We start from the raw sequence: 26,241 nt of genomic DNA, 5'->3' as shown, positions 1-26,241 counted from the left end.
CCCAGCGCGCCCGACCATGGAGAGATGGCGTGCAGGGATGGTGGTTAGCGTGCTTTTGTCGGCCAAGCCTCAACTCGGACTTCTTCGACCAAGTGCATCATCGCTCAACGACGCCTGCCGTCCCACCATCGCAACAATGGGTGCCGAGAACTCGAAACCCTCGTCTGAGGTCAAGCAGCATGTCTTCTCCCCGTATGTACATGTCCGCCTAACCAATGGCATTCCCCGCGCGCCATAGGCCCAGCGACAAGAGTGACGTCGGGTGCTGACCAGTTTGCGCGCAGAGATCACCCCGTCAGCTTCTCCAATGAGCTGGTCGGTTCGCTGCAGAAGAATCCTTTCGTGCGCACCCTCCAAATTAACATGGCCGGCGGCGACTGACTGCGAACAGACAGACTCAGCACGGTCAAGACAATTGGAACTTCAGTACCAGGAACGTCTGACAGCTGAACTCGAGAAACTGCGCGCCCAAGAGATTCAGAACTTCAACAAGATCAGCGAAACCCTGTCAGACGAGATTCAGCAACCCAGCGAGCCCTCGCTTGTCGAGAAGATTCAAGACGCCACATCCAGCAGCTCCACGCTCGCTGAAAAGCAGAGGCAAAAGGACATGAGCAGGGACAGCGTTACTAAGGAAATTGAGCGCCTTAAGGCCAAGCTCGAGCAGAGAAAGAAACTGGAGCAGGCCGACGCCGACGTGACAAAGGCAAAGGAGGCCGTAGTCGCGTGTCTGAGGACCCACGACCGTCGCCCGCTGGACTGCTGGAAGGAGGTGGAGGCTTTCAAGCACGAGGTCGGCCGGCTGGAGAAGGAGTTTGTGCACAAGACAATCTCATGAGTGACATCACATGCATTTTGTTTGCACGAGCTTCGAGGCTGGCATTTTCTGTATAGATAGATAAGGCGTGGTGAATTACCCTGGACGTCTTCCTCGTTCTTGGACTCGTTGTGCCACTTGACTCCCTGTCTATGTGTCTGCTCTTTCCCTACTTGTCACCGCTTCTTCCAGATTATTTTGCCTGGCCAAATTCACCTTCACTACAAAGCGGCATCCACTGTAGCTTGATTCCTTCACTTCACCACAATCCATCAGTGGGGCTGCTTTCACTCCTCTACCGCTACTCCGCTGCTGCAAGAACCACGCACAAACTCTCTGCTGTCACCTCTTGCTAAATACCTCCCTACTACACGAATTGACAGCCGTGCGTAGAACAAAGCTGCTAGCAATCCGATTCCTTTTCACCTTTACTTTTCAACACCAAGCGCTTAAACAGCATCACTACAAGCTCCCTACAACCTCAATACAATAGGCACACGCAATCATGTCTGCGACACACCCCTACGTCCTCGATGACGACAGTGACAGGCCCACGAGTAATGAGGAGAGCGAATTTGATCTTATCGACTATGGTAACGTATCCCTCTAAATATCTTTGCATCTTTCACTAATGCTCTAAGTAGACTCTAATGACGACGAGCCCGAGGTTATCTCTCATCATCACTGTGCTAGCTCGACTTCCTCTGCACCTAACCTTGTAAGAGCTTCTTCTCTTCAGCCCTCAGAAGTCGTGATAGGAAGTTACCGCTTGGGTAAAGGTCTAGTCATTAGACCAGAAAGCACAGTGGAGTTGCATGGCCACTTGACACATGAAGCCGATATCAGGCATAGTGGGGATTTCCTCCGCGTCAAGTACATCGTCATGAACTTGGAGACAGATGAGGTCCGGCTCTGTGGTCATCGAATGCGGCGCGTTAAATACCTTGGTCAGTTATTTGACTGTGCGTATAGACATTCTATTAATGTGCACCAACATCGGCACTAAAATTATCGAAGGGCAATTGAATGAGCTCGCAATAGTGCTACGTATCAAGGAACAAGACGAGCGCGCTCCACTCGTTGCTGGACTAGAAGATGTCAACATCGACGAGGTTTACCGCATACGCGAATGCATGCTTACAAACAAGCCGTATCCCTTCCTCAGTTTCCGGGCTAGTGGCAGATTGGCTATCCCTGTTGGCATGAGTCAAGAAGAGATTAAACTCCAAATCTTCCATGCAGGGAGACTTACTTGCAGAGTCATCAACATACAGTACGTAAATCAACACGGCAAATCATACAGTGGCATCGTCCGGTACCTCTATGCAAAGGAGGCAGACAAACTTAGCAACTTGGATCAGTTGATGCAAGTCGGTGCATCTCGAAAGACAGCAATATCTATCGGAGTTGAAGATGATGATTGCGTAATTGTTACTAAAGATTGCTCTACTTCTAGGAACAGGAAGCATCGTAGGCGCGCCGGTTCTTCTGGTTTGGCCACTCCAAGAAGTAAGGCCAGATTCAGTAGCAAGAGAGACCAACTGACCTATGGAGACGTCTATTGTGGCGTCGGTGGTGCATCTCAAGGCGCTTTGCAAGCGGGCTACTCAGTTGCTTGGGGGCTGGACAAGGATGATCGCGCTATCGAAGCTTACAAGCTGAACCACCATAGTGCTTACTCGTTCAAGATGGATGCACATGATTTCCCACCACAAGGTATTAGCAAGAAGGCATGGAGGGTAGATGTCCTCCACCTGTCACCTCCATGCTGCTATTGGAGTCCTGCGCAGTAAGTGCTCTTGCTTCTTGTTCACTACTTTTAGTACGTACTAATATTATATCTCTATTAGTACTCAACCAGGACCCAATGACCAAGCCAACTACGAGGCGCTGTATACAGTCGGTCCAATTCTGAAGAAAGTGAAGCCTCGAGTGGCAACACTCGAGCAGACCTCTGGTTTGTTAACAAACAGAGAACATAAACGGAACTTTTTCATGCTGCTCAATGATATTGGCCAGGCTGGATACGACTTGAGGTACAAGGTCCAAGACTTGTCAGAATTTGGTCTCGTGCAGCAACGTAAACGGCTTCTTATCATTGCTGCTAGGTATGTACTTACTTACGCTATACTGTTCTGGTTCCTGTAGGCTAATGTCTTATACCTAGGCGCGGGATGCCTCTGCCACCTTTCCCCAAACCCACTCATGGGCCTCCTGGTAACAGCCTCAAAGGTCTTATCACTATCGCTGATGCGCTCCTGCCCTTGAGACATCCTGGGTATGAAGCCACCACCGACCCTTATAACCAACCTCGTTTCTTTACTTCTCCTAGAACACCGTATAGTGTAAATTCGTACCTGAAAGGGTGCATAACGACCGGAGGAACTACTGCGTACCATCCCTCTGGCATGCGGCCCTTCACTGCAAGGGAACTATCTCTTCTTCAGAGTTTCCCGCGCACTTATCAATTCACTGGGTCGAAAAGTGAGGCGACGAAACAGGTGGGAAACGCTTTCCCCCCCATAATGGCTGAGGCTTTGTACCGCAGCATAGCCAAAACCCTGAAGACATATGACCAGGACCTAATTGGAGCGGAAAATGTCGAGGAGCTTTTCAACAATGACGAAGAGATCATCAACTTACTCAGTGACGACGATGAAGAGATTGAGATTCTCAGTGACTGAGCCGCCACACGATATCTGGGCTCGTGCATCCGAACAAAGACCGAGCGCAAACATGTGCATGTCGAGGGATGCAAATCATCCCAATGTGGATCTTTGTCGACGCATCGACGGAAACCACTAACACCTTTAGCGTGTAGGACTTCCTTCTGGCGTCGGGATGGCGGCGATCTGTGAACTAAGAAAACGGGGAACTTTCTTTTTTCTACCTAGTCCGCACTGGTTTCTAGAAGATCACCCTTTGACGTAAACCCTTTAGAGAACCCCGCATGCAACCGAGAAGCGTGAAACCGTCATGGCAATGTCTACGCGAGGGGTCCGGCTGTACATGCATTTCCGGGTTTTGTATCGTCGAATAACAAAAATGGTTAGACTTTTCACTACCGTGTGCTATGACTGAAGATCTTTTGTAGATGTGCTTGTGACCAGGATGGATTTTATTTTTGCGTTGTTTGCACGAGGTATCTGCATATTTGTGCAATGAACCAAACTAGATGATGCTGCAAAAAGTAAAAACAATAAAATAAAATGAACAACAACTCCTAGTTGGGTATCCCTCCCAAGAATAACACAAGTATGCAGAGAATTGCACCTCGATGCGAGCTTCGCTAAACCATGTTTTAATTCTAAAAATAAAAATATCCTCCGCTAGAAAATTAAACAAGGAGGACACGGATATGAGAGATCAGAGACAAAGGATAAAACCATGGTATCAGACGGAAGACGAAGAAAAAGCGGGTATCAAGGTAACAGCGCCCTGGTCGGGAATGTCGTATCCCTCGTCAGCGCCGGCCTCGAGTTTGGCAGCAGCCTTGAAGCGGATTTCTGACCTGACATCGAGCACCTGGCCCGCTAGCTCGACCAAGTTCTGGCGACACAAGACCTTTTTCAAGACAACAAAGTCAAAGTAACTTTCCGGAAAGTCGAAATGAAGAGCCATGTCAGCGACGTGCAGGCGCGCTAGCGCCTTGCGGAATAGTGGATTGGCATCGGCCATGTAGAAGCCCGTTAGTATTCGCTGGGCCTCTAGCCTGTCGTCGTTGTCTTTGGCTGTGTTGGTATTGCTGCTGCTGGTGGCATTGCCACCTCCACCACCACCACTACTACTACTGATGTTGCTACTATCATTGCCAATGCTAGCAACCATAACCGTCTCATCGAGATACCGCCGCGTGTCAGCGCACAGCTTGAGACTCAGCAGCCGCGTTTCGACGGCGGAAAGGAGATAAGATAAGCTTGTGCTGTAGCGCTGCGCACCGACGCACACGGGTTTCCAAACGCCTGTCCGCCGGTCGCGAATCGTCTGCATGCTGCGTGGGTAGTAGAGCAAATCTATCTCCAGGTGCCGGACGAGTGGGAGATCGCGGAGTTGCAGTGGCGGCTCAAAGGCTCCGGACCCTTCTTCTTCGTCGTAGTCGTCATCGTTGTCTCCGCCGGGTTGACTGTCGTCCCGTGCCGGTGGTGGTGGTGGCGGCGGCGGCGACGACGATGGTGGGATGGATGTGATGTAAAAAGTGTTTTTGCCAAAGAAGACGGATCGCGCTTCGTGGTGGATTTGTCGGTTTGTTCGTAGAATTGCTGTGTGCAGGTCGTATGTTTTGTCCTGTCGCGCAAGTTGGCCTTTGAGAGGCGTCGAGGCAACGAGCAGGTGCGAGTAGATGTTTATACGGAGTTCAGGTGGAAGCATGTCCAGAAACGCGGAGTGTGTTGTGGGAGCCATGATTGGATTATTTTTTTCTGGGATGTGGGGAGCCATTCGTTCAAAGTAATCTGGTGAGAGTCTGGGCTCAATGGTTTGTCGTAGTTGTAGCACACTTATTTTTCTCAATATGAGGGTATATATATTTGCTGATAGGGTCTGGACGGAAGGACGGTTCAGGCAATAATAAGTCAGATCCTTCACAAGAAAAAAACGACACCCCAATCCCTGGAGTTTGTGGCGACACGCTCAGACATCAACGATTGATCACAAGAAACAACAGCGCGGCACCCCTGGTTCTTATCCTCTTCCTTTGATGCGGTCCGCGCCATCAAGTGACCCCGTCCACATCGTCATTCTTTCCCAAGCACGTCCAATTTGTAACGCTTGATTCGCTCCACCTAGCGTTCTAGGAACGATATAGCCAGGAAACCCTTTGTCGGCAATGTTTAGGAACCCTACCAGCAAGACGTCCATGCGCCCAAACACACCCTTCCAAATAGCCCCCCTAGACTCCACCACGCTCGACTTGCGGATCATCGATGTCCACAGGGATTAATTAGACGCGATATACTATGGGCAAGCTAGTGTTGTCGGATGCATGTAGCCTGGCGCTTGTGTCTGTCCAGGAAAAGATAAAACTATGGCCGATGGTTCGGGAATGCAACTGCTGGGGAGGGCATGTCGAGCGGCTGACAGGGCCCTTTGTGCAATGGCCTTTTGATCAAGCAAGAATATGCGTAGCCAAATTCCTAGTGCGTTTCTGGAAACGACAGAACAAGGCAACGCGCCCACACCCCCTCCCTCTCCCGGCGCGGAACTGGTTTCGCATATCAGCTACGCCAATGGTTTCGTATCCCAGGCTCTCCGAAAGCACTTTGAGGACGGACGAGTACGCGCGAGCTTAGTTTTTTCCTTGACAAACCGTTTTTTTCTTTTCGGCGGCGGCAATACAGTGCTTGCTCGAGAGAAAAGCAAATGACCGAACCTGTGTATGTCCTCGCCATATGTCAGCATCGTGCCACGTCCGTATGTTCACATACGAGAAGTGTCGAGCTGGCTGTCCAGCATGGAGGTCTGTCCACCACAACTGTACGGCCGTACATCGATCGATCAAAATTCTTGGGACCTAAACCGCGTCTCCCTCAAATTTACCTAATCGGGCAGACTCGAGTAAACTGCAGCGTGCCCTGGTTTTTTCCTCTAAAGGCATCTGTATCTTTGTTTTCGGCCAAAAGCACCGAGCAAGCGGCGGCGCGCCAATCTCTACTGCTTGTCTCCTTTGGAATGTCCCGCCCATCTCCCATGAGCTATTCGACAGGCGATATTTCCAAGCCGGACAAAAAACTCAAAGCCCTTGGTCCCTTTTCTGACAGTTAGGTAGTGTAGTGTAACTGCCCCAAGGTTCAGCCTATCTCATTTTGTTCAGTGTGGCTGTTTAGTTGGTGTAAGCAGGCACCAAGGGCAATTTGGGACTAGTAGTAGTTGGCAAGTTGGCAAAGATTAAGCACAGCTTGGGGGTGGCTAACAAGCAAAAATCACAACTCGTTGAAGAACTTGTCGACGCTACAGAGGCGAACGGGAGCGCACATGGAGCCCTGGGGGGATCAACACGCTAAAAGACTGGTTGCAGTCGTGTTCGCGAATGACAATCAAGCCACAACACGACGCCGCTCCGTACACGTGCACATGGATCATCGAGGCCGGCCAAATGACATGTTCCAAAACAGCGAGTAGAGTATCATTCAAGAGGAGCGTTTTGCACCAATCCAAGCAGCCTTCGGGTCTCATCTTCTCCACTCGACTGCCGCAGAAGCCGATGGCATGCCCCGAGTCGAGGTGCACATTATCATGTTTCTGACGAATATACAGATTAGAGAGGCCGAGGGATTCACAAGCTTCTGCTCATTGGGCCAATGAAGACAGTTATGGAAGTATGGATGTACTATAGCTTAGATGCCTGGCATGCCGATCAGAGAAACCTCCGAGCCAATGCCGCAGCCCTGCACCGCGCTCTTTGCTCTGTATCGTTGTATCTTCGGCGAGCCGTTGGTTCGTTCACCCTGAACCCCCGTCGTCGGGCGCTTGGGGCGCGCCACCACCCGTTGCCTCGCTTACAAGGAAGAATGGCAAGGGAAAGGGAGAGAAAAGAGGCCGGGTTGTGTGGCTGTCCAATCTACGCCGCCTCGCCCCCTTCTTCGCCCTCGCACTCGTCCCCCACCATATGTCCGGATACGATTCCGCCCGCACAGCCCACACACACACACACAAGGGACAGATGTATGCCTCTCTTCGTTCGCCGTGCATCGGAGATACAAAAACACATGCTAGGATCGGGCCGTTTGCGTGGTGGATACGCACACGCAAGAGAAAGACAGAAGAAGCTGTCTAGAACGGGTGTGCGTGAGGGTGGATACCAGGACATGCGCGCGTGCGTGGGTAGTGATGCAGTGCATGTGCGGCTCCGTAGACCGAGACATGCACGATGACAGGAAGGCAAGCCGAACGACTCCTTGGACGTGGAAAATGGGGGAGTTTTCCTTTGTTCGAATTGTTACGTGGTATGACGCCAGAATCGTACGATTTGGACAACGACCACCCCCGCGTGCCATGAGTTCGTCAACGCCTTTGGTATGGTGCCGGTTACCTGCAGAGCCAAGCGTGGCTACATAAGGAACGACCCTGATCGGCAGCCGGTCAAACCAGCATCATGGGCTTGAGAAAGCAACAGCAAATTGCAAAGCCCGAGTGACATGTTATGGACGGGCGGTCACCGGGAAAAAGGCACCATGGGCGAGGATCCGATTCGTGTGTCGGGAGTCGTGGCAGATGCCGCTGGGCGCGTCGTCAGCGTCAGACGGGAGAACGTCGGTCAGACCATGTCAACACTGCTCGATTTCTTCCTTCAATGAAGGAGAATGGCACACCCACCAAGTGCTTCCGATAGCATGGGGTTGGTGTAAGCACAGCAGCGGGTGCGATAACGCACTTGAGCTTGGTAAAGACGTTAGGCGCATTGGCAACCCTATACCCTTTCCCCCTCTTCCCCTCCCCACAATTCGGCACTTGAGCCTCAAAACGGTGCTGTCTCTGACTATCCTTCTAGAACACACCAAGACTACCGTGTGCATCCCTTCCGCCATAGTACAAGGAACAAACAACAAGCAAAGCAATACTTTCATGGACATACATGCCACAGGATTTTCACTCAACAAATGCAGGGTTCGAGAATAACAGTACTTGCCACATACCTGCACCTTTTTGCGGGCCCTCTTCTCTCCAACCACGACGATGTCGCCTCCAAAACACACCCAAGTAATTCAACAGCCGTTGTTGATTCCCGAACCCATTTTGCCCAGGATGTCAAGAGGTCTAACTCCGCAAATCAAGCCCGGCATCTTTTTCATCAAACCCAAGCCCCCAGCCCTCGTCCCCGCGAACCCTGTTCCCCTCGGTGCCCTGGGTATGAACCCAGAACCTCCCACCCCTCTCGAGCCGCGTGCCACCCCTCCAACCATGCCGAACCCCAGACTCAAGACCAGAAAAGGGACGAAGAGCTGCACCTCCTCCTTTCTCACCTTCTAAAAAAAACAGTAAGATGAGCCGGACACTGGGGGCTAAAGGTTGGCCGACATCGACTTGTCCATTGACTCTTGATCCCTTCCCGTTCCAATTCACTACGGCCACCTCACTTCCCGTCCACGCCCGCCATCAAGTCACACCAGGAGTTTTAAATCTCCGTCCTAGATCCCGCAGGGGGCCGGGGAGTGGAATCAAATCCGCGAGATTCCGGGGGCGGGGAAGTGTGAAAACTATGTAAGATATAAGTGCATAGAGTAGTGCACAAGACATGCTCACATGGAGCGAATGGGGTCCAGGGGAGCTTTGTGCAAGTTACCAGGCCATATTATTACCCAACAAAGCCTGGTATGGAAACATTGACCAGGACTGGGATATGTAAGATATGCACGCCTACACCCACATCCGGAGTGAGCAGCATCAGGGATCTGTAATGTAAGATATATCCATCTACTGTGTAGTGCCTACCCTCTGGGCGCAGGGACAGAGACCAGGGGTCCGTATGATACAAGCCGAGTACTACATCGGCGAACAGTATCAGGACCACATTCCCAAAGTCGACATCCGACACCTTGCCAAGCCAATAAGTACGGGTAAGATACATAGTATATCCAATCTGGGCGCCAAAAAAAACAGGGACACTAACATCTTACATGCTGACGGCGACGTTCCGGCAAATAGCATCTGGGTCAAACATAAAGATCCAACCGCCAAGCTCATACTTACGTGTAAGATACATACCTCCCCTGTATCCGCGCTGGGCAACAAAACAGAGATGTCTATATCTTACAACACCCAACACACACATACGTACACATTGCCTAGCAAAACCTACATGCCCCCTTCTACTAAACAACCGCTCCTCAGGGTCCACCCGACAGAATCCTAACTTTAGCCTCCCTCCTCATCCTCTTCTCCTCTCCGCCTCAACCACACATAAGATTTACCCATACCCCAGCCTCATCGGTGAATCTCACCCGCATACCGCATCCGCAGTCCGCCTACACCCTCATTCACGTGATATCGTTTTTTTATCTAAGCCGCATGCCGTACCCTGCGCTCTTGCCCTGCGCACTTCTCCGCCACCTTAGGGTGTGTAACGACATGTTTATCACATCGCCACACAGCCCAGCACCGCATCGCACACCGCGCCTGACCCGGGTTCCGCGCAAAGGCTGCTTACTTCGCAGTACATAGTACGGCGTGTAGTTCTAGGCCCGTAGGGACTATGTGTACCCTTAGACACTTATCCCACAGCCACCGCAACGCGCGCCAGACCCGGGTTCCGCACAAGACTAGCACATCGACGAACCTTTGCTGATTTTCCCATGTTCTGTCGTATTAGACCTACTTGACGCATGTTACTAAGGGAACCCGTGTGTAAAAGCACCTTTTTTTTTAATAAAAAAAAAAAAAAAAAGGACCCCAACAGCCACCCGCATACCGCGCCTAACCCGGGTTCCCGCGCCTGACAACGCTGGCTTACTCTTCGTATAAGGTAATTACGTAGCCGTAGTACGCATGTAAGGGATGGTGGGGAGAAGGTAAGTTGCGACGGAAAGTACGCATAGCCAGATGGGGGGAAATGGAGAAGAAAAAAAAAGGGGGGGAGGGGAAGGAAATGAGCCCCTTGGATTTGCAAAGATTATTTTATTTGTACTACTCTGGATAACGTATGTGGATTATTAAGAACATGATTTGCAAGGCGGAAGTAAGTATGCGCAATTGTATGGGGGAATAAAAAAGAATGAAATAAGATTCTTCTTTTCTTTTTTTTTGGGAACTTTTTTTCGTTGCAATGTATGTAGAGTAACTATTCTAGCTAGAACGTATGTAGCTATTCTAACATTACAATCCTAGTTAATAATCTGTTTTTCTCTCTCTCTCACTCGTTCTCCAAATTACGAGACACCCAAGATATATCCTTACTTGCCAAACAACCCTTCACCCTTTTCTTTTCTTTTCTTTTTCAAAAATCTTTTTTTCTCTACACGAGAAGTACTTTTAATGTTTCCCTACAGTTATATCCCAGTCCACCAAAGAAGATTTTTCTTTTCTTTCCTTTCTTCACGGAGGACCCCACCCCCCGTCTCGTGTTATGTAAAGGCTACTGCTATTCTACGTTTACTCTCTTTCTTAGTCTTCATTTCTCAGTTTTCCAAGGGGGGACGGGAGAGGAAAAAAAAGGTACAGGACGTAAAGTACGGGTTAAGATGAGCGGGTGGTTCTGGATCTGGTAAGCGGTTGGTATACGGGTAACGGTTTACGGAACGGGTACCGCGAGAGAGAGAGAGAGAGAGAGAGAGAGAGAGAGAGAGAGAGAGAGTGTGTGTGTGTGTGTGTGTGTGTGTGTGTGTGTGTGTGTGTGTGTGCCGAGGTCTCATGTGCTCTTGAGTGTGTCTGTGCGGGATGGGGGAAGGGAAGGGTCGGACGGTGTGTATGCTAGCGGGTGGACGGGTTTGGGTTCTTGGGATTGTGGGATTATGGGTATCCCGCGTTTTGCGCCTGGAAATATATATGGAAGGGAAGGATGTCTAGGTAGGTTTTCCTTTCATGGTGGATGTTTTGTTTCGAACGCTAAAAAAAAGTGGTATGAATCAAAGACAGTATTAATTCAAGTCAATAGGAAAAGAGGAGCAAAGATTCATCTCACTCGTTACTACCGAGCTTAGTAGCCGAGCATTTCTCCCTTCTCCCTTCTTAATGCGTCTGTCCTTGTCATTTCTCATAAATTCATAAAAAGGTCGTCTCGTATCTTTATCCTAGCCCAGCTACGTCATAACCTCATAAAACCACATGCGCATATGAGAGCTGCAGGAAAGAGCGCAAAAAAAAAAGCGAACGACAAAGCAGCCAAAAAAGGAATGGCACGGGTACATACACACCCAAAAAAGGTTAAAAAAAAGACACCTAATAATAATACACCACAACCTGGTACGACTACCACGCCATTATGTCTCGGATTCCAACCTTAATAGTCCCTCCTCCGATGCCTCCTCGTCTTGACCGGGGATCCGTTTCCCTCCTCATCGCTGCTAAAGTAGTCGTAATCATCTTCGTACTCGTCATCGCGACCATAGTCGTATCCACGGTCAGGGCGGCGATCGCGCCTATTATTGTCCCTACTACGCTCATCTTTTCGCCGCTCCTCGCGATGCTCTGGACCCCGAGATTTGGAGCGAAGACGGTCGATAATACTCCGGCTTCTAGCGCGCAGACCAGGGCCTTTGCTGCGCTCCTCCCGGTCATGGGGGCGAGTGCGCGAGCGGGAGCGAGAACGGGATGCAGACCGGCGGTTGCTCCGGCTCCTGCTTATGTTGTCAGAAACTCTCTACAGTGGGGCCAGACAAAAGACACATATCTGTATTGAGGTATGGATGTTACAAACGCACCTTGAGCGTGTCGCCAGTTGCCGGGCGCCGAGCGCACCTGCCGCTGCTCCTGCAAGCGTCGTCAGTCTACTTTTACCCATGGTCCTGCCTGCAATTCCGCCAGCCAACGCACCTCCCACTGACGCCGCCAGCCCTTTCTCGCGCAGGTCCATACTGTCGAATCTACCACGCACTTTAGCCATGCGTGAATCTTCTCGACCATGGTCTTTGCTAGAATGGGAGCGACGGGAGTGGGAGTCGGCAGACCTGGCTCGATTCCTATGCCCATGTTCCCCACGGTGCCGGTGGCCACGGTAGGGGTCTACAGGAGGCGGTGCATATTGGACGACGTCTTCGCGCGCAACATGAGGAGCATAATTTGGATACGGTGGTTCGGGCGTGGGGCTGTAACCAGGCTGAGAGTTCGATCTTTGACGGCTGAATGGTGGTGGCGATGGTTGATATCCAGCGAAACCGGTATGATGGTAAGGGTTCAAGGGCGAGTTTGAGCCAACTGGTGGTGGAGGAATAGAAGCATCACTCATTGGCGGGGGAGGTGCTGCATTATATGCACTGTTGGGAGCGTATCGAGAGTGACCTCGATGGGCATCCTGCTGCGTGTAGTCTGCATCGACGCCTCGGGTTGAGGAAGGTGCTGGCTTTGGGGGGTTAGTGAGTGGACGCTGAAGCAAGGCTGCGAGAGGCGGCTCATATGACGGGGCAAAGGAAGCAGAAAGTGGAGAAGCACGAGAAATATTGTCAAGGAAACGAGGTTTAGACAAAAAAGGACTTGACGGCGTCGATGTGGTCCGGCTCTTCAACATCGGCCGACTCGTGTCCGCCGGTATCGAATACTCGGGCATCGTCGCAAGCGTCGCACGTCGAAAAGATGAAAAATTATTTACCTGGGGCTCGTATCCATATGTAGGTGTTGCCGATGGCTGGCGTTCTTGGCCGCGCACCGGGCTGGGAGCATACTGCTGGGGCTCGTAGGGCTTGTACTCGGATGTTGGCGGAGGAGGAAAATAGGGATGTCTCTGCTCGGGCTGGGCCATGATTTCTTGCGACTCGCTATATGAGCCGTCAAGGTCACTGCTGTGCTTATGACGTCGGCCTCGACTTGAACTTCTGCTAGAACTTCGTCCAGCGCTCTTTGCACGTCGTCGCTCTTGCTTTCTTTGCTCGTAATCACGGTCGTAATTGTATTCCTCTGCAGACTGGTCGGTTGGGCTGAGGTCTCTTCGTGAGCGGCGCGCGCTCGAGTGGTCTTCGCTCCTGTATCGTTGTCTGGTCTCGTTTTTCTGACGGTCTTTGCGGTCCTTTCTAGCGTTTTTCTCTTCTTGTGGGATGAAGTAACCGCCTGGGATTTTGTGAAAAAACTTGTCGGGAATCTGCTCTGCGCCGTAGCTAAGAGCCTTGAAGGCGAGGGCCGCCATCTTTCAAAGAGGCCACAGAATCCGGATGTGGGAATGTGACGTAGGTTTGACTTATGCGCCGCACTGTGATTGGAGCGCACTCAACTGGGCCGAGCAAAAAGACGGGGGAGCCTGGCTAGGAGGACAGGTTGCAGAAGGTCTGGGTATAAGAGTGGCGGATTAGAGAGCAGATGTTGTAGAGTGAGGAATATGCGTCAAGTTGGGAGCGATGGACTAGTTAAGGTCGCTGTTGACAGTGTGGACGTTGGAAGAAGCAAGGTGACTGAGGTGCGTGCGTATGTGAGATGGTGTGAGATATGGCGGGTGGATCTTGATGAGCAAGGGAGCAGAAGGCAATCAGCCCAGTATGTATATCCTCACTGGGCACCTGCGCTTAAACCCCACGATGTACCCTGGTTTGATGCTTCAGGGCAAGCCAGTGCCAGGCGCGTTGGCGAGGTGGCTGCGATGACGTCGTTTGTAGTCCGGGTGGCTCGTGCACTGTTGCTCTATTGGAGCCGCATCTCGAAGATCGCCTACACGCCTACGTACCGTGAGAAATAGACCTATACGAGCGAAATAGTAGCTCCATGGATGTCGCCATCATGGGGATGTTGCATATTCTGAAGGATTCAAGGCATTCTACTACAACAGCCTCACAATCATCACGCCGCAACTGGAAGAGGCCATGGGCATACACACGCACAAGATGCCCGTGTAGTGCCCAACACCCTCTCTTGCACACTGGGATACGATATAGAATTGCCACAGAATCGCCACTGTTTCTATTCTGTAACAAAAAGCCCCCATTCTGCCACTAGTATGAGTGCTATGGCCGGTATAGTGTAAGCGAAAAAATCAAGGCCTTGTCTGGTCAGGGTATACGACCCTAGCAGCTAGTACCCATTCACGCAGGGGTACATCTTTTGTGGGATTATATACGTAGCTTAGCCTATTGTAAAAATGGTAATGCGTTGGCAAAGCTCGTCAGCTTTGCGGCCCCGGCCACTCGCATCTACGGAGCCATGTGCGATGACGACATGTTCCATCTTCTGTGCTTCACCGCTTTCATCACACATCACGCGTGCACTCTGTGGCTTGCACAGCAGTCGAGCATTCAACCAGCATTCAGTCGTCACCGTAGTATACACATTACGAGTAGAATGCCAATAGAATCCATGTACTGTAAGCGTTGGGTATCGCCGCCATCCAAATCATCCAAACGCCACCACTCAAACAAAAGACTGCAACACAAAGGGCCTCCCCGGGCTAGGACCGCAGTCATACCTCGCCCATCGCCGATTTAAGGCTCACCAGCAGTGACAGCGACATGGTTGCGCACTTCGCCTGCGGGTCTGCCAGTGCTATCTAATACTTCAACCATGTCCTCGACCATTCCAAGGAACCTTTGCCTGTATTCATCGCTCGAAGTAGTGATACTCATCGGACCATGATCCTTTCCGGGCTTCAGCGCATTGAAGAGCTTGACCAGGCCTGTCAGCGTTTGGGCTTGAAGCGCATCTTTGGCCCAAAAGAAGTCAAGGATGACGGCCCTATAGACCCACTTGCCGTCGCGGGACACCAGACCACTACGCCATGAGGATCCACGTCCTGGAGGGGGTGGGATCTGGCTATTGTCGGCAGTGCTAAGATTGGCTGGATAGCGGACAAGGAACAGCGAATAGTCGACTGCGTTGTTTTCCTGCAGGATCTTCGAGTCTCGCGAGAGTTGGGCAATCAGCTCCTCCTTTTGATCAATCGTTACCCGCACCTTGTCGTTGAACTCGTCAATGAGGCGCTCCTTTACACTCTCCGGCGCCAGTCTGCCGTTTGCTATATCGCGCTCGGGGTAGAAGTAGTCGTTTGGCTTGAGATCATACGTCTCCCATTGTTTCTGGTGGTGCTCGCTGCAAGTGGATTTCCCATAAAGGATGTTCTCCATTATGATGTGATGACTCGGCGCCGTACCCAGTGCAGCGCCAACAGTCACTGTGGGGCAGTAGAGTAGATCGGTTATGCGGACCAGGAGGGAGTCTTGATTGAGCTCCATGTGCTCAACATATGGATCGAGAAGACGGTTGCGGAAAAATGACTGTTCGAAATGCCGTGGCAGCGACTTGACTAGGAACTTGGAGTTCGGCGTTGTGAAGAACGTCTACTACGGATTAGTAAAAGAATTCACCAAGCATACAATAGCTTGGGTTCGTGTACCGATCCCGAATAGCCCAGGTCCCCAACTGCTATCAGGTCTGTCCGCTTACTGCTACTAGGGCTGCGGAAACTCTCGGTGTATTCCTCCTCTTCCATTTCCCACGTTTCATTTCTCAGCTTCTTAAATAATGACGCGCGAAATCGCGCAAGGGTAAGGTTGAAGAGGGCGAAAAAGGCGTAAATGCGCGCCCACAGGCCGAGGCGTCCATTTTCGTCTTTCCTAGGAGAATCGGACTTGAAGACTGCGCGTAGGATCGAAGTGCTGATGAGACGATCACGGCGTCCCATGTTGAGCTATGTGCGATATGCTCAAGCAGGTGATTGTGTAGAGCTGTCAGTGTTGTAGACATGTGAAGCGCGCTGTAACCAAGAACCGCTATGTCGTAGTGACGTCAACGCGCTAAAAGGTCAACGACCTCAAGTAGCCAGTCTGTGCGACAGAGCTTCACCAATAAACATTGTGCTAGTTTCTTGATAGCTCAGCATAACACTTGGACACGTCTCAGAAGAAATCATATCGACATCTGGCTGGACTCGGCGATGCGGCTGATGAGTTCGTCTTCTGCTGCAGCTAACAGTTAGCTTCCAGGGCGCCACCACAGGGGCGCCAGTGGTCTTTTGAGCCATGCTTTTTATGGAGTTGACTGCATCGTCTTAACAATTGGAAGTCCATGAAAGATTACTAGTGCTAATCAATGAAGACGGGTTGGGTCCAACAGCCAGGATAATGATCATATATACTCTGGAAGTATTATCAGGACACAATACATCCCTGCCAGACTCTGCACTTATTCCAGGTTGCAAAGACCTCTCAACAATATTCTTAGATATCTCACTGTCCCCGCAATATTAAGTATTCGCTATTGGAAATCTAGATGCCGGTAGGACGCAATCATCGGCTGCAGTCATCAAATCAATATCCACCTGCAGCAACGTTGTCTATTGGCTCTGTTGAAATCTTTCTCCGCGGCAAACTGTGGAGAGAGCCTTCGTCCCGGTAGATTACCATCTTGGCAACATCACGCGGTTGTGAACCTCAAACGAGGAGTCTATTTCTTACATCTTGCGAGTCTGGACTGTTGTGTGACAGTGGCTTGCAATCTCACAAGCCGCGTATGCAGAACATAGCCATTGGTCTGGGAGCGTCTGAAAAGGCGTCCTGCCAAGTGCATGTGTGTATGACCATGGCGATAGACCCTTGAAGGTATAGAACTTTCCTCTTCAACTTATCCCGGCGGTGAGGTTGACGGCTGGATCCCCCACATGGCTGTGCCTCTCGCATTCATCGTAACAGTAATCCAGGGGGCCATCCTAGACTTCCGGGCTGGTTGTTGGTGGCCGTTGTACTTTTGTTGGCAAACTAGCGAGTGGATGCCGTGTGCTACAGCTACAGGGTCACTGTGACTCTGCTGACACATTAACTTTATTCAGCATGTTGCGACTAAACATATAAATTCTGCATGCGCCTCGGTATACAAAATGAGAGTGAATACTCAGCAACATATACTCGGCTCACAGTGAACTTGACACACGGGCTTACCAGCAATCTTTGTATCTTTTCCCCAAGTCTCGACCCCATTCTTGTATTTACAACATACCCAAGCCACAACATGGCGGCGGCAGATGTCCAGCAACGACCTGTGGAAGAGGCAGCGCCTGCACTACCAGACTACCTCACAAACCCCAACGCTGTCCTTGGAGACAAGGAGGCCAAGTGGCGATATGGAAGAGCACCAGACTACACCAAAACGCGAAAAGTATACGCCGAGAGTAAGTTTCCCAATTTGGGAGTCGTGCGGTCATAATCTCCGTGCTCATCTAATTCCACACGGCAGCAAAGCAAAAGACACACGAAGCCGGGTCTCTGCCCCAGCTGGTCGAAAATCTAGTCAAGAACTGGGAAGTGGAAGCGTCGTTTAAGCCAGACATTTCTGACTGGCGCACCATTGACACTGCAAACTACTCGTTTGCCATTAATGGGGGCGAGGCCGAGGGAGCAGAAGCTATGCTCAAAGTGGGCACGTACAATGCCGTTATTGCACCAAACGAGTACTATTCACCAGAATACTCGGACTTTGCTTCGTCCCACAAGACGTTCAAGCGCATGATGCCGACGTTTGCGTGGGAGGTGCTCGAGGTATACAGCGGACCGCCAACAGTCAGTTTCCGGTGGCGGCACTGGGGCATCATGAAGAACGACTATGTGGGATTCAACAACAAGGGGGAGAAGGTCACAGCTAAGGCGCACGGAGGGTCCATTGATATCCAGGGCGTGACGGTTGCGACAGTCAACGACAAGGTGCAGTTGCGCGAGGTGAGGACGTGGTTTGACCCTATGGACATGTTTAGGCAGATTGCGCCGCACGGTGTAGTTAGCAAGGAGAACAAGCTGGCCCATGTATCACCGGCGGATGCGCTGGATGAGGCGCAAGCTGGTGTCAAGGTGCCGGAGGAACAGGAACTTCCTGATGCTACTGTACAGAGTAAAGAGGAGTTTGAGCGGACCATTGCCGAGATTGATAAGAAAAGGGCAGAGGGGCAGAGAGCAGAAGATGTACCGGATGGCCATGTTGATGTTTCCGGTGCTCAAGGCGATGTGGGTGCGTGTCCATTCATGGCTGGGGCGACGCGTTGAGTGAAATGGATGGTTAGAGTGACGAAGCTGTTGATTACTACTCTGATTAGTTGGAGGTTAGTAGGCACGTTTAGCGTATCCTTTTTCTAGGATCAAGAACTTGACTGTTTCGTGCATACTTGTTGTTTCTCCCTGTGCTCGGACAGAGGGTCCATATGAGTCAAGTGGCGAACCCGCTCGCTTTTTTGAAAAGCATCACGATGGATTATATGCCAAGAAAAGAAAACAGCGGATATGGCTTTTCTTTGGTTCTTGCCAGATTGCAGTATTCGCGTTCTTCACATACTCTGTCCAACACAGTGGTATCTTCGTAGGCATCCATCTCGCATTATCAGCAGCCAGCCGAGGAACGAGCATCCCACGTGTGCATGTTCGGTGGAGACGGGTGGGCCTGCATTTCTTTACTCATCAATGACTGTACACTACACTACACTACACTTGGTCGGTGGCCGATTTGATTCGACTAATCAGGGGGGATATGGAAGTCCTTCCTAGTCTGGACAGAAGTCACGTTCATGTTGGAATCATAGGTGGGGCGTGCAAGAAATACAGACGCAGCTGACCAATGTGGAAGCGGCGATATTCAGGCTGCATGGAAAAGAGTGAAGCAGAAGCGTCAGTTGGAGGAGCAGGTGGGCGATGGGCTTGAGCGATGGGCAGTAGAGGGTGTGGTGGCAAGAGCATGGATGGACCCTCGATGGGTTCGTCGGGCGTGTAGTGCAAAGGATGCCGTCTGCCGTGGTCTTTGGCAGATGCGGTGACGAAAAGCTGATACATTCTCTGTGTGTAGAGTAGATAGAGGAGGTGTAGACTCCAAGCCATCCAAGCCGGGCGTTGCCTGTTGCTTGCCCAACGATGCTCTTGGCGCCATATGTAGGGCTCGGGTTGTAGGCAGCAGTGAGTCATAGCCTCGTTTGCTCACCCCATCAGCATCGTCATGATCACCGCCACAGTCGCGGTATTTGGCCGCCTTGGGCTCCATACGAGCTCATTGTATTGATGACCCGTGGCGATGGCGATGATGGTGGTAGTCATGATGATGATGGTGGTGGTGGTGTTGATAGTGCACATGCGGGAATGATTTTTTTTCGCAGCCGTGGATCGAGGCCATGGCTGGGGGAGGCCTGGTGGCGGGCTGCACTGCACTACGCTGGGCTGCTGGCAGTGTTGCAGTTGCAATAAGCGGGGGTGGCTAGCGCATTTGCATCCGGCCTCGCTCCGCCCACACCGGAACAAGTCGCGTTCCGAGCGAGGAGGGCAGTGTCGGAGAGGTAGGCCGACGAGAATGGCACAGGAACGCTATGTGTGTGTGTGTGTGCCTGCACTTGTGTGCGTGTGTGCCTGCACCTGTGTGCGTCATGGGGGGGGGCGAGCAAGGCATTTGGCCGGGGGAGCAGCCAAATGAACATGGAACTGGAATTGCATCGTCGCATGATGAGATTACGAACGTCGCAGCAGCCATTGAGGCGTCGGCGGTACACAAAGGCCATGCACGGCACGTCCAAGGCACAGAGCAGCCTGTTTGCGGCCTAGCGCGCGTACATGGGGCCAATGACGGCGCAGCCACACGGCCACAGCCGGTCCCCTCATCTCAACCCAGCTGAGGGCAAGCGACGAGGGTGTCACGTCAGAAACCGCCGTCCCGCGCTACTCTGGCACGGAGCGTTGGAGAGCAGACGCGTCCATGGTGGCAGCCAAAAGGGGACGCCGTGTGTCGCAGCAGCTGGGCCCCTTGGTCGTCGCCGCGTCGCAGCGCATTCCAGTGCAGTTGGTCGCGTAGGGAGACGGGGAGCCAGGGAGCCAGGTGGGCGGCAAACGGCAGACTGGAACCAGCAATAGCACCAGCACCAGCACCAGTACCAGCTGCGCCAGCCATGGCGGCACTGGGCAGGCCATGCCATGCGACTGCGGCCAGTGGATGGATGCGTGATGATGGATGGGCGGAAGCGTCTCACGCCCCTTTGCGTTGGACTCCTGCACCCGCAGTGCATGTTCGCTACTCTGCATGCGGACAAGAAGCTGCTCCAGGAAAGGCAGAGAGAAGACGTAGACGTTCTCAACATGGATGGAGACAGCACACAGGAACAATCCACGGGCTGCATGGGCGTGTGCCCAAGTGGCGACGGGCTGCACACAGAGCACGTGGGAACAACAATGAGGCAAAGCAAAGAAAAAAAACCCTGCGCCAGAGCGATGAGTCTTTGGCCAGGTCGCGTTGCTGTGTGGCAAACAGGCAAGCTGGCCAAAGCGCCCGACCTGGCAATGACTAGACCGGGGGCGGCGTTGCGAGGAGGGTACGGGGGTTCCTATTAGTATCGCCAGACTGCCGCCCAGCCCGTCCTCCCTCATCAAGACAGCAGAAATGGACTTCACGACTCCCTACAGCGCGCCCTGGGGCCTGAACTAGGTCTGTCTCATCCACAGTGTCGTCTGTTCTCTGTCGCCATCACCCTCTGCCGCCTAGCCCGCCTCCCGCCTTTGTCCAGGTAGCAGTCACCGCACGACCGCCCGTCGCCGCCACACTGCCGCCTACAGCCTACCACTCATACACTCATCCTCACTCGTCCCTACTCACTCGCCCCCAAGACGAGAGAAAAAGGCCCAAGAGCCGCATTCTCTGCCCTCCTTTCCTCTCTCCATCTGTCCCGTACCTGCGTCGCGATACCGCTTCCCTGCCACCGTTGCTGTTCGCGCCTTCCCACCTTTACCGACTCTCCGACCGCCACTTCCTCACACGTCAGAACCTCAGCTCCTCCCACCTCCTCCCACCAGTTTACATGTACACCACCATCCAATAGTAATACACCACACACTCACCACACAACCAACCAACCACACACAATCTCTTCGACCTTCTCGTTCCCCACCATCCCACTGCCAGCGCGCGCCAAGTCGCTCCAGTTTGGTGTTACCGCTGCACGGTAGTCACCATTCTCGAACACTTCACCCATCGCGTTCCAGTACCACAATGTGCTATTCGGCCTACACTGCTTCAGTCACTCGTCACTCAGAATTCACCATTACTTTCGGAAACAAGGCCTTCATCGGAGGCTTCGCTTGCTAGACTCCCCCCGCATCCCCTCAGGCTTTCAGCTCGTCCCACGGCGCCCACCCCGCTGTGCAATAGCTGCAACATCCGAGTGCTTCGCGGACAGTCTCCTACAACGGTCTTGTTTCGGTGATTCTGCAGTTGACAGTGACTGGAGTCTTTTTCTCTGGTAACGCATCTGGCAGCTTTTTTCGACCACTTGACACTGTTCGAATCTTCCTACCATTTGCGATCTCGTCAACCACCCCTCGATCCTCTTACGTTCCACGCTCCTCGAGCTCTCCAGACCGCAATCACACCACTCGTACAGTCACTCCACCCGTGATCACCGAGTGCTAAGCGATCCGGATCAAGATCTCAAGAACATACGTCAGAAGACACAGGGTCGCCCTCTTACGGTTTGTCCCATCGGTTAAGTCCTCGGTCACCCCACGACCACCTCATCACGCTCTTCGCCACCTCTTCAGGTCTACCTAACGGTCAGCACTCGAAGACGTAGTGACAAAGCATAGCCACACCTCTCCACTCCTTCCTTTATTGTCCTTTCTCTTTATCAGGTCCCAGTCCTGTCTAAACACACACACACACACACTTTCTTAAACATGAGTCTCGATATCCCCCGTTCAAACTACGGCTTCTTGCCCGAAACACACCCATATGCCGCCCCCCTCTCTTCTTCGGCATCCTCTTCCACCTCATCAGTATTCTCAGACGCTGCATCACAAACATCCAGCGCAAGTTCCAGATCAACCCATTCCAATTGGGACTCTGAAGAATGGAGTCGCAGCCAGGCCGCACAGACATCTACTGTTGACCCCACCAGCCTGTCTGCCTTTCAACAACTTAGCAGAGTAAGCACTTTCCCTCAGTATCAACATGCAGTATGTCGCGACTCTATGCCAGAGAGGCTCCCTTCTCTGCGTGCAGAGTTCCTGGCCCCACTGGAGCAGCGACAGAATCCACGTCGATCATCGGCGAACGTCAACCAAAGACCTCCACCCCAGCTCGTCCGGCAATCTGATCGCAAGGTCAACTTCGTCGATTGCCTCGTCGGTTAGTACCCACTTTATCCATGGCCCAAAGACCACCCCGCTGATTTTTCCCTCCTTCAAGATTCCGCTACTCAAATGGTAGAGGTCATCTGGCAGCTGTCTGAGCCCAAGAGCCGCTGTGAGAATGCTTCTGGACGCGGGGTACTTCCTCTTCGCATGTTTATCCAGGAGACTCTCCGCCGATCGCGCACCAGCTACTCTACGCTCCAGGTTGCTCTGTACTACTTGATTCTCATCAAGCCCCACTTGCCCAAGCATGACTTCACCATGTCACAGCCTGAAGATGCTTCTCTTCGCGCCCTCCAGTGTGGTCGTCGCATGTTCCTTGCTGCGCTCATCCTCGCATCAAAGTACCTGCAGGACCGCAACTACTCGGCTCGCGCGTGGAGCAAGATCTCTGGCCTCAAGGTTTGTGAGATCAACACCAACGAAATGGCTTTCCTCGAGGCTGTGAACTGGAAACTCCACATTGTGGACTCGATATGGGAGAAGTGGCAAGAGGTCGTTTTGCGATATACTCCTACCCTTCCCCCTCCTTCACCCGGAGCTTCCATTCCCAACCACTGGAAAGATGTTATTCCCATGTTGACACCTGAGCTGGATATCATTGAGGTGACCCCTAAGGCTTCCAACGCTCCTGTTCGCCCGCCATTGAGGACACAGCTGAACGCGTCGCCCTACCGCCAGCCATCTCTTGACAGATGTGGATCGCAAGAAAGCACGCCAACACCGTCTCTTTACCAGGTGCCTCGCTTCTTGGAGCCAAAGCCAGACCTTGTTCGCACACCATCCCTGCCATCCATGGCTCGCTTGGGTCCTCTGCCCACGCCTTCACTGACACCGCAGCCAATCGCCAACAACACCCCTGTCGCGGGTGCCATGTCTTTTGGACTGCGACGTCCGTCCATGTGCACAGCAATGCAACAGGCGCAGTGCTCCTCATTGGCGCGCTCTTGCGTGGATCAGTTCAACCCGAGCATCAAGAACGGTCTGGAAGCCTACCACTTCCCGAGCCGACGACCTTCCTTGGCTGCTTCCAACGGTTCCCTATCATCATCTCCAGAGTCCATGATCTCGGATAACTCACGCTCCTCACGTGCCTCGTCAATCTCGTCAGTTTCATCCGCCGGCTGGGCGCCAAACCAAAGTCAAGCCAATTTGGCCCGACTGGCGACCTGCCGCAGCGCAAAACTGCCGTACCCGACGTTGTCCAAGTGCAAGGAGCAATACGAGTACGCCCCGAGCGAGGCCTTGTCCTCTCCCGATCTGGATAGCTTCCACATTGATGATTCGGATTCTTCGCCTGCCAAGGTTGCGAGCCCTGCCGTTGTTGCTCCTGCTAGCCGTAAGCGCGGAAGGTCATCTGTTGATCTCCAGCAAAACGTGCGACACCTCCTCCACACGACCCGCTCTGCATTTGATCTTCGCCACAAGACTGTCCTTCCCGACCGATCGGTTGTACAGCCATTCGCCTTTACCTCGCGCAGTGAACCGAAGGGGCTGCAGTCCCCTAAGAACACCGCGCCTGGTTGCTCGCGTCTCCCGGTCCAGAAGGACTTTGGCAAGAAAAGATCATGCTGCAGCACAGAGGCCGCACAGGCATATCGCCCGCAAGGCCCTGGCATGTGGGCTGGTATCCTATGAATATGACATATTGTCTACGAGTACTGAAAAGCCAAAAAGAGAAGGCTTAACGAAGAAAGGGCAAGGTAACACCAACCCCCCTACTGATTTACTTTTACCCTTCACATCCACATCAACACATCCACAGTCTCTCTACACGCCCGTGTATATTTTCTTTAACCACGTCTAAACCACTCGACAGTGTACGTTTTCCTAGTTTTGGGACGGCACAAAAGGGTGTACAACACATGTTTGATTTTGCAGCTATTTAGCTCTCTAGTTTACCTAATTGGTTTACTTGTTGGCGTTTCTTTTTTTATCATCTCTTTTGTTACATGTTACCAATCTTGGCGTTAACAATTATCACTGGGAAGCTTGCTCGGTTGAGCAACAGGTGGGAAATATCCTCGATTTGCAGCAAAGGGTGCATTTAGCATGGTCAAACGGATTGCAGGCAGGAAAGGAGTTTCAAGTTGGCTCGCACGCCACAATACCCTTGGTGCAGTGTACGTTTACGCTACGGCGGTTGATGACGTGCAGCGCTACATCTAGTGAGTAGATAGTGGTAGTTGAATCAGATGCTGATGATGCGTATTTTTGTTGTTGTTGTTGTTGTCTTCTTCCTGTGATGTTTTTTCCCCATCTGTCTACTATAATTCATTAACAATACAGTACATGTTCTCACACCCTCCTTGTATCATTAACATGTCTCCCCCCTCCTTGCCCCCGATCCTGTTCCCTCCCCATCTCCCTAGCAATCGTAACACTCTCCCTCACCGCCCTCCCCACCGCGCCCCTCACCCCCATCTCCTCCAACACCATGATCCCCCCAATCGTACACCCCTCGGGACTCGTCCCCATATCTCTCACCTCGCCAGTCTTCCACCCCGCCAAAAACATTGCCGCACTCCCCGCCATACTCCTATACACCTGCTCCTGTGCCATTCCCCGCGGTAACCCCACTGCAACCGCCGCATCCACCATTGCATCCACAATTACAGCCCAGAAAGCCGGCGTGGAGCCGCTTACGGCTGTTGTGGCGGCCATGTGGTGTTCGTGGACGAGGGTAGTGGTGCCGATTGCTGAGAAGAGGGATGTGGCAGTTTCGAGGTGGGTGGGTGGGAAAGGGGGATCGGAGGGGCTAGGGGGCAGTTGGATGGCGGTGTGGGAGTGGGAGATTTGGGCGTGGATGGTGGGGAGGGCGCGGAGGATGTGGAGTTCATGTTCGGGGGTGGGTATGCTTGCATTTGTGGACTGGGAAGGGGATGGGGTTGGAGAGAGGAGAGAAGAGAGAGAAGTCGTGGAGAGACCGGCTATTACGCTTATTACCAGCTTCCCTTTTTCAGTGCTGTCGTTGGGGGGTGGAAGGTGGAAGGCAGAGGCTATGGAGGGGGAGCTGAGGAGGAGGGAGGTTACTTGGGAGGGGTCGACAGCGAGGAGGAGGGAGGTTACTTGGGAGGGGTCGACAGCGAGGAGGATTACGCTTGAGTGTTGGATTGCGTCGGCGATGGAGGGGGTTGAGCGGGCTATGGATAGTTTCCCCGTTGCTATGTGTGCGGCGAAGAGAGTGTTGAGGCGGGATTCGGATGCAGCAGAGGAAATACAGGCTGTGTAGTGGGTGAATTGAGTGGGGTTGGGTGAGTTGAGGAGGCCTGTGAGGATGGGGGTGCCGAGGTTGCCTGGTAGTGGTTAGTACGCTGATTTGAGAGGGATGGGAGATCAAAGGCGTTTACCGCAGCCTAGGATGCAGAGTCTGTTTTGGGTCATGATGCCTTTTGTTGTCGTGAGAGTCTGGGTTTGGAGATTGGTGGGTGGGTAGGGTGTCTGATCCTGTTCTTTCGCTGACCTAGAGCACCTCGATCTTTCCAGGAAAAGAAAGCGGGGGAGGGGTTAATTCGTCATTCGTCTTTGATAAGTTGACGTTGCCGCTGTTGAACTTCAATTGCTTGTCCTGCATGTCTTTTATGACGATGTTGCAGCTAGCGCTATCTCGGAAGGGAATACATTTTCCTAATTCGATCAAATGGTGAGGGGTGAGCTAGCCACTACAGAACTTTAGATTCACGCCCTTGTACTTTGCATGAGCGTCTTGATCAACTGCATGTCCCA

At 52.3% G+C, this 26,241-nt stretch overlaps 11 protein-coding genes across 11 annotated transcripts; 6 read left to right on the top strand and 5 right to left on the bottom strand.

Moving 5' to 3' along the window:
• The first annotated feature begins 83 nt into the window (after positions 1-83).
• Positions 84-1,222, top strand: COCSADRAFT_130292 (uncharacterized protein). Its single transcript, XM_007696279.1, has 3 exons — positions 84-192; positions 285-342; positions 392-1,222. The coding sequence occupies exons 1-3, from the start codon at positions 137-139 to the stop codon at positions 836-838; spliced, it is 561 nt and encodes a 186-aa protein (XP_007694469.1). The 5' UTR covers positions 84-136; the 3' UTR covers positions 839-1,222.
• A 49-nt stretch (positions 1,223-1,271) lies between these two features.
• Positions 1,272-3,501, top strand: COCSADRAFT_340724 (uncharacterized protein; the record flags this gene model as incomplete). Its single annotated transcript, XM_007696278.1, has 5 exons — positions 1,272-1,410; positions 1,462-1,779; positions 1,835-2,606; positions 2,668-2,925; positions 2,985-3,501. The coding sequence occupies exons 1-5, from the start codon at positions 1,323-1,325 to the stop codon at positions 3,499-3,501; spliced, it is 1,953 nt and encodes a 650-aa protein (XP_007694468.1). The 5' UTR covers positions 1,272-1,322.
• Positions 3,502-4,210: 709 nt separating this feature from the next.
• Positions 4,211-5,218, bottom strand: COCSADRAFT_77783 (uncharacterized protein; the record flags this gene model as incomplete). The annotated part of the gene is made up of 3 exons (XM_007696277.1): positions 4,211-4,542; positions 4,606-4,940; positions 4,986-5,218. 3 exons carry the CDS (start codon positions 5,216-5,218, stop codon positions 4,211-4,213), a joined length of 900 nt encoding a protein of 299 aa, XP_007694467.1.
• A 1,890-nt stretch (positions 5,219-7,108) lies between these two features.
• COCSADRAFT_205150 (uncharacterized protein) lies at positions 7,109-7,756 on the top strand. The gene has a single exon (XM_007696276.1). It carries the CDS (start codon positions 7,114-7,116, stop codon positions 7,684-7,686), a length of 573 nt encoding a protein of 190 aa, XP_007694466.1. The 5' UTR covers positions 7,109-7,113; the 3' UTR covers positions 7,687-7,756.
• Positions 7,757-8,531: 775 nt separating this feature from the next.
• On the top strand, positions 8,532-8,952 carry COCSADRAFT_31778 (uncharacterized protein). Its single transcript, XM_007695918.1, has one exon. The coding sequence runs from the start codon at positions 8,558-8,560 to the stop codon at positions 8,780-8,782; it is 225 nt and encodes a 74-aa protein (XP_007694108.1). The 5' UTR covers positions 8,532-8,557; the 3' UTR covers positions 8,783-8,952.
• A 2,497-nt stretch (positions 8,953-11,449) lies between these two features.
• Positions 11,450-13,786, bottom strand: COCSADRAFT_31777 (uncharacterized protein). Its single transcript, XM_007695917.1, has 3 exons — positions 13,053-13,786; positions 12,169-12,806; positions 11,450-12,084 (listed from the first exon to the last, which is right to left on the bottom strand). The coding sequence occupies exons 1-3, from the start codon at positions 13,581-13,583 to the stop codon at positions 11,748-11,750; spliced, it is 1,506 nt and encodes a 501-aa protein (XP_007694107.1). The 5' UTR covers positions 13,584-13,786; the 3' UTR covers positions 11,450-11,747.
• A 1,079-nt stretch (positions 13,787-14,865) lies between these two features.
• COCSADRAFT_76185 (uncharacterized protein) lies at positions 14,866-16,061 on the bottom strand (the record flags this gene model as incomplete). Its single annotated transcript, XM_007696275.1, has 2 exons — positions 14,866-15,717; positions 15,774-16,061. The coding sequence occupies 2 exons, from the start codon at positions 16,059-16,061 to the stop codon at positions 14,866-14,868; spliced, it is 1,140 nt and encodes a 379-aa protein (XP_007694465.1).
• Positions 16,062-17,264: 1,203 nt separating this feature from the next.
• On the top strand, positions 17,265-18,639 carry COCSADRAFT_31774 (uncharacterized protein). Its single transcript, XM_007695916.1, has 2 exons — positions 17,265-17,543; positions 17,609-18,639. The coding sequence occupies exons 1-2, from the start codon at positions 17,384-17,386 to the stop codon at positions 18,406-18,408; spliced, it is 960 nt and encodes a 319-aa protein (XP_007694106.1). The 5' UTR covers positions 17,265-17,383; the 3' UTR covers positions 18,409-18,639.
• Positions 18,640-18,921: 282 nt separating this feature from the next.
• COCSADRAFT_176856 (uncharacterized protein) lies at positions 18,922-20,284 on the bottom strand (the record flags this gene model as incomplete). Its single annotated transcript, XM_007696274.1, has 2 exons — positions 18,922-19,188; positions 20,060-20,284. The coding sequence occupies 2 exons, from the start codon at positions 20,282-20,284 to the stop codon at positions 18,922-18,924; spliced, it is 492 nt and encodes a 163-aa protein (XP_007694464.1).
• Positions 20,285-21,871: 1,587 nt separating this feature from the next.
• On the top strand, positions 21,872-24,553 carry COCSADRAFT_205091 (uncharacterized protein). Its single transcript, XM_007696273.1, has 2 exons — positions 21,872-22,510; positions 22,571-24,553. The coding sequence occupies exons 1-2, from the start codon at positions 22,060-22,062 to the stop codon at positions 24,151-24,153; spliced, it is 2,034 nt and encodes a 677-aa protein (XP_007694463.1). The 5' UTR covers positions 21,872-22,059; the 3' UTR covers positions 24,154-24,553.
• On the bottom strand, positions 24,484-26,105 carry COCSADRAFT_205083 (uncharacterized protein). Its single transcript, XM_007696272.1, has 2 exons — positions 25,866-26,105; positions 24,484-25,811 (listed from the first exon to the last, which is right to left on the bottom strand). The coding sequence occupies exons 1-2, from the start codon at positions 25,897-25,899 to the stop codon at positions 24,814-24,816; spliced, it is 1,032 nt and encodes a 343-aa protein (XP_007694462.1). The 5' UTR covers positions 25,900-26,105; the 3' UTR covers positions 24,484-24,813.
• Between the last annotated feature and the right edge of the window lie 136 nt (positions 26,106-26,241).

This window comes from Bipolaris sorokiniana, assembly GCF_000338995.1.
Source record: "Bipolaris sorokiniana ND90Pr unplaced genomic scaffold COCSAscaffold_1, whole genome shotgun sequence".
NCBI classification, from domain to species: Eukaryota; Fungi; Ascomycota; class Dothideomycetes; order Pleosporales; family Pleosporaceae; genus Bipolaris; species Bipolaris sorokiniana.
This window is presented reverse-complemented; position numbering and strand designations above follow the sequence as displayed.

Bases quoted from the DNA above. Each gene is read 5' to 3' on its own strand.
- COCSADRAFT_130292 (XM_007696279.1), top strand. From the start codon at position 137: ATGGGTGCCGAGAACTCGAAACCCTCGTCTGAGGTCAAGCAGCATGTC. The intron at 193-284 runs GTATGTACATGT...GTTTGCGCGCAG, and splicing joins AAGCAGCATGTCTTCTCCCC to AGATCACCCCGTCAGCTTCT. The intron at 343-391 runs GTGCGCACCCTC...GACTGCGAACAG, and splicing joins CGCTGCAGAAGAATCCTTTC to ACAGACTCAGCACGGTCAAG.
- COCSADRAFT_205150 (XM_007696276.1), top strand. From the start codon at position 7,114: ATGAAGACAGTTATGGAAGTATGGATGTACTATAGCTTAGATGCCTGG.
- COCSADRAFT_31778 (XM_007695918.1), top strand. From the start codon at position 8,558: ATGTCAAGAGGTCTAACTCCGCAAATCAAGCCCGGCATCTTTTTCATC.
- COCSADRAFT_31777 (XM_007695917.1), bottom strand. From the start codon at position 13,583: ATGGCGGCCCTCGCCTTCAAGGCTCTTAGCTACGGCGCAGAGCAGATT. The intron at 12,807-13,052 runs GTAAATAATTTT...AACCCCCCAAAG, and splicing joins CATATGGATACGAGCCCCAG to CCAGCACCTTCCTCAACCCG. The intron at 12,085-12,168 runs GTGCGTTTGTAA...CAACATAAGCAG, and splicing joins CAACTGGCGACACGCTCAAG to GAGCCGGAGCAACCGCCGGT.
- COCSADRAFT_31774 (XM_007695916.1), top strand. From the start codon at position 17,384: ATGGCGGCGGCAGATGTCCAGCAACGACCTGTGGAAGAGGCAGCGCCT. The intron at 17,544-17,608 runs GTAAGTTTCCCA...TCCACACGGCAG, and splicing joins GCGAAAAGTATACGCCGAGA to CAAAGCAAAAGACACACGAA.
- COCSADRAFT_205091 (XM_007696273.1), top strand. From the start codon at position 22,060: ATGAGTCTCGATATCCCCCGTTCAAACTACGGCTTCTTGCCCGAAACA. The intron at 22,511-22,570 runs GTTAGTACCCAC...CCCTCCTTCAAG, and splicing joins CTTCGTCGATTGCCTCGTCG to ATTCCGCTACTCAAATGGTA.
- COCSADRAFT_205083 (XM_007696272.1), bottom strand. From the start codon at position 25,899: ATGACCCAAAACAGACTCTGCATCCTAGGCTGCG. The intron at 25,812-25,865 runs GTAAACGCCTTT...AACCACTACCAG, and splicing joins ACTCTGCATCCTAGGCTGCG to GCAACCTCGGCACCCCCATC.